Below are 1521 nucleotides of genomic sequence, written 5' to 3'. Positions count from 1 at the left end.
TTATCCTGTTATCATACTAGCTCCTTCTCTCTCTTTCTTGAGGTATCTGTTCAATTATCACCTTGTTTGCTGGCTTTACCTGAAAACTCAGTACAGAACAATACCACCTACTACGCTCTCCTATATACTGAGTTTTGTTTTCTTCATGACATCTGTCACCACCTGACATATTTTATAATATTTTATTTGCACATCCTCTTTTACCATCATTGGATTGTGGAAACTTTTGTTTTTCAGCAGCATATACATGTTACCAATATGTGTTTGGAACATGTTTGGCACTCAATATATAATCTTCAAATGCATGAAAGTATTTCTCATTAAAGCTGTAGAATGCATATTTCTTTGTGACTATGCTGAGAATGGGGAAAAAATGCCTATGCAGAGATGAAGCAGGGTATCTCCTCAAAGAGAACTTTCCTAAACACAAAATATTGAAATTAATTTATTGACTGCAAAGTAGGAATTGTGCTGTTTCAGCTATGTGAGTTATGAAATTTGTGTGAAAATTAGTTATATTATTTTCATTTTTCCTGATAGTCACCTCATCATATGGAACCAGGTAACAATACACAGTTTTATGAATTTCTTCTTCTGGGATTCTCAGAGGAAGCAGGACTACAGCCCCTCATATTTGGACTTTTCCTCTCCATGTATCTGATCACTGTGCTTGGAAACCTGCTCATCATCTTGGCCACCATCTCTGATTCGCATCTCCACACCCCCATGTACTTCTTCCTCTCCAACCTGTCCTTCATAGACATCTGTTTCACCTCCACCACCATCCCAAATATGCTTCAGAACATTCAGACTGGGAGCAAAGTCATAACCTATGAAAGGTGCATCATCCAGGTGTATTTTTACATATTCTTTGCAATGTTAGATGACTTCCTCCTGACTGTGATGGCCTATGACCGGTTTGTGGCCATCTGCCACCCCCTGCACTACACAGTGATCATGAAACCCCAGCTCTGTGGACTTCTGGTTCTGATATCTTGGATGCTGAGTGCTATGTATTCCCTGTTACAAAGTTTAATGGCTTTGCAACTGATTTTCTGTACAGAAATGGAAATCCCCCACTTTTTCTGTGAACTCAATCAGATGCTCCAACTTGCCTGTTCTGATACCTTTCTTAATGATATGGTGGTGTATCTGGCATCAGTGCTACTAGTGGGTGGACCCTTTGCTGGTATCCTTTATTCTTACTCTAAGATACTTTCCTCCATACGAGGAATCTCATCAGCTCAGGGGAAGTATAAAGCATTTTCCACCTGTGTGTCTCATATCTCAGTTGTCTTATTATTTTTTTGTACAAGCCTAGGAGTGTACCTTAGCTCTGCAGCTAGCCACAGCTCACACTCAAGCACAGCAGCCTCAGTGATGTACACTGTGGTCACACCCATGCTAAACCCCTTCATCTACAGTCTCAGGAATAAAGACATAAAGGGGGCTCTGAAGAGATTCTATGAAATGGTAACTATAAAAAGCCCAATTGTCCTGGGAGTGATGAAGCACCCTTGA

The 1521-nt window shown here is 40.3% G+C and overlaps 1 protein-coding gene across 1 annotated transcript; it reads left to right on the top strand.

The window, feature by feature from the left end:
* The first annotated feature begins 552 nt into the window (after positions 1–552).
* On the top strand, positions 553–1521 carry LOC130836331 (olfactory receptor-like protein OLF4). The gene has a single exon (XM_057708385.1). The coding sequence runs from the start codon at positions 553–555 to the stop codon at positions 1519–1521; it is 969 nt and encodes a 322-aa protein (XP_057564368.1).

This window comes from Hippopotamus amphibius, chromosome 15 (genome assembly GCF_030028045.1).
Source record: "Hippopotamus amphibius kiboko isolate mHipAmp2 chromosome 15, mHipAmp2.hap2, whole genome shotgun sequence".
NCBI lineage: Eukaryota > Metazoa > Chordata > Mammalia > Artiodactyla > Hippopotamidae > Hippopotamus > Hippopotamus amphibius.
The sequence above is the reverse complement of the archived record's forward strand: the minus strand, read 5'-3'. Positions and strand labels throughout refer to the sequence as shown.

Coding starts and splice junctions, on each gene's coding strand:
- LOC130836331 (XM_057708385.1), top strand. CDS start 553: ATGGAACCAGGTAACAATACACAGTTTTATGAATTTCTTCTTCTGGGA.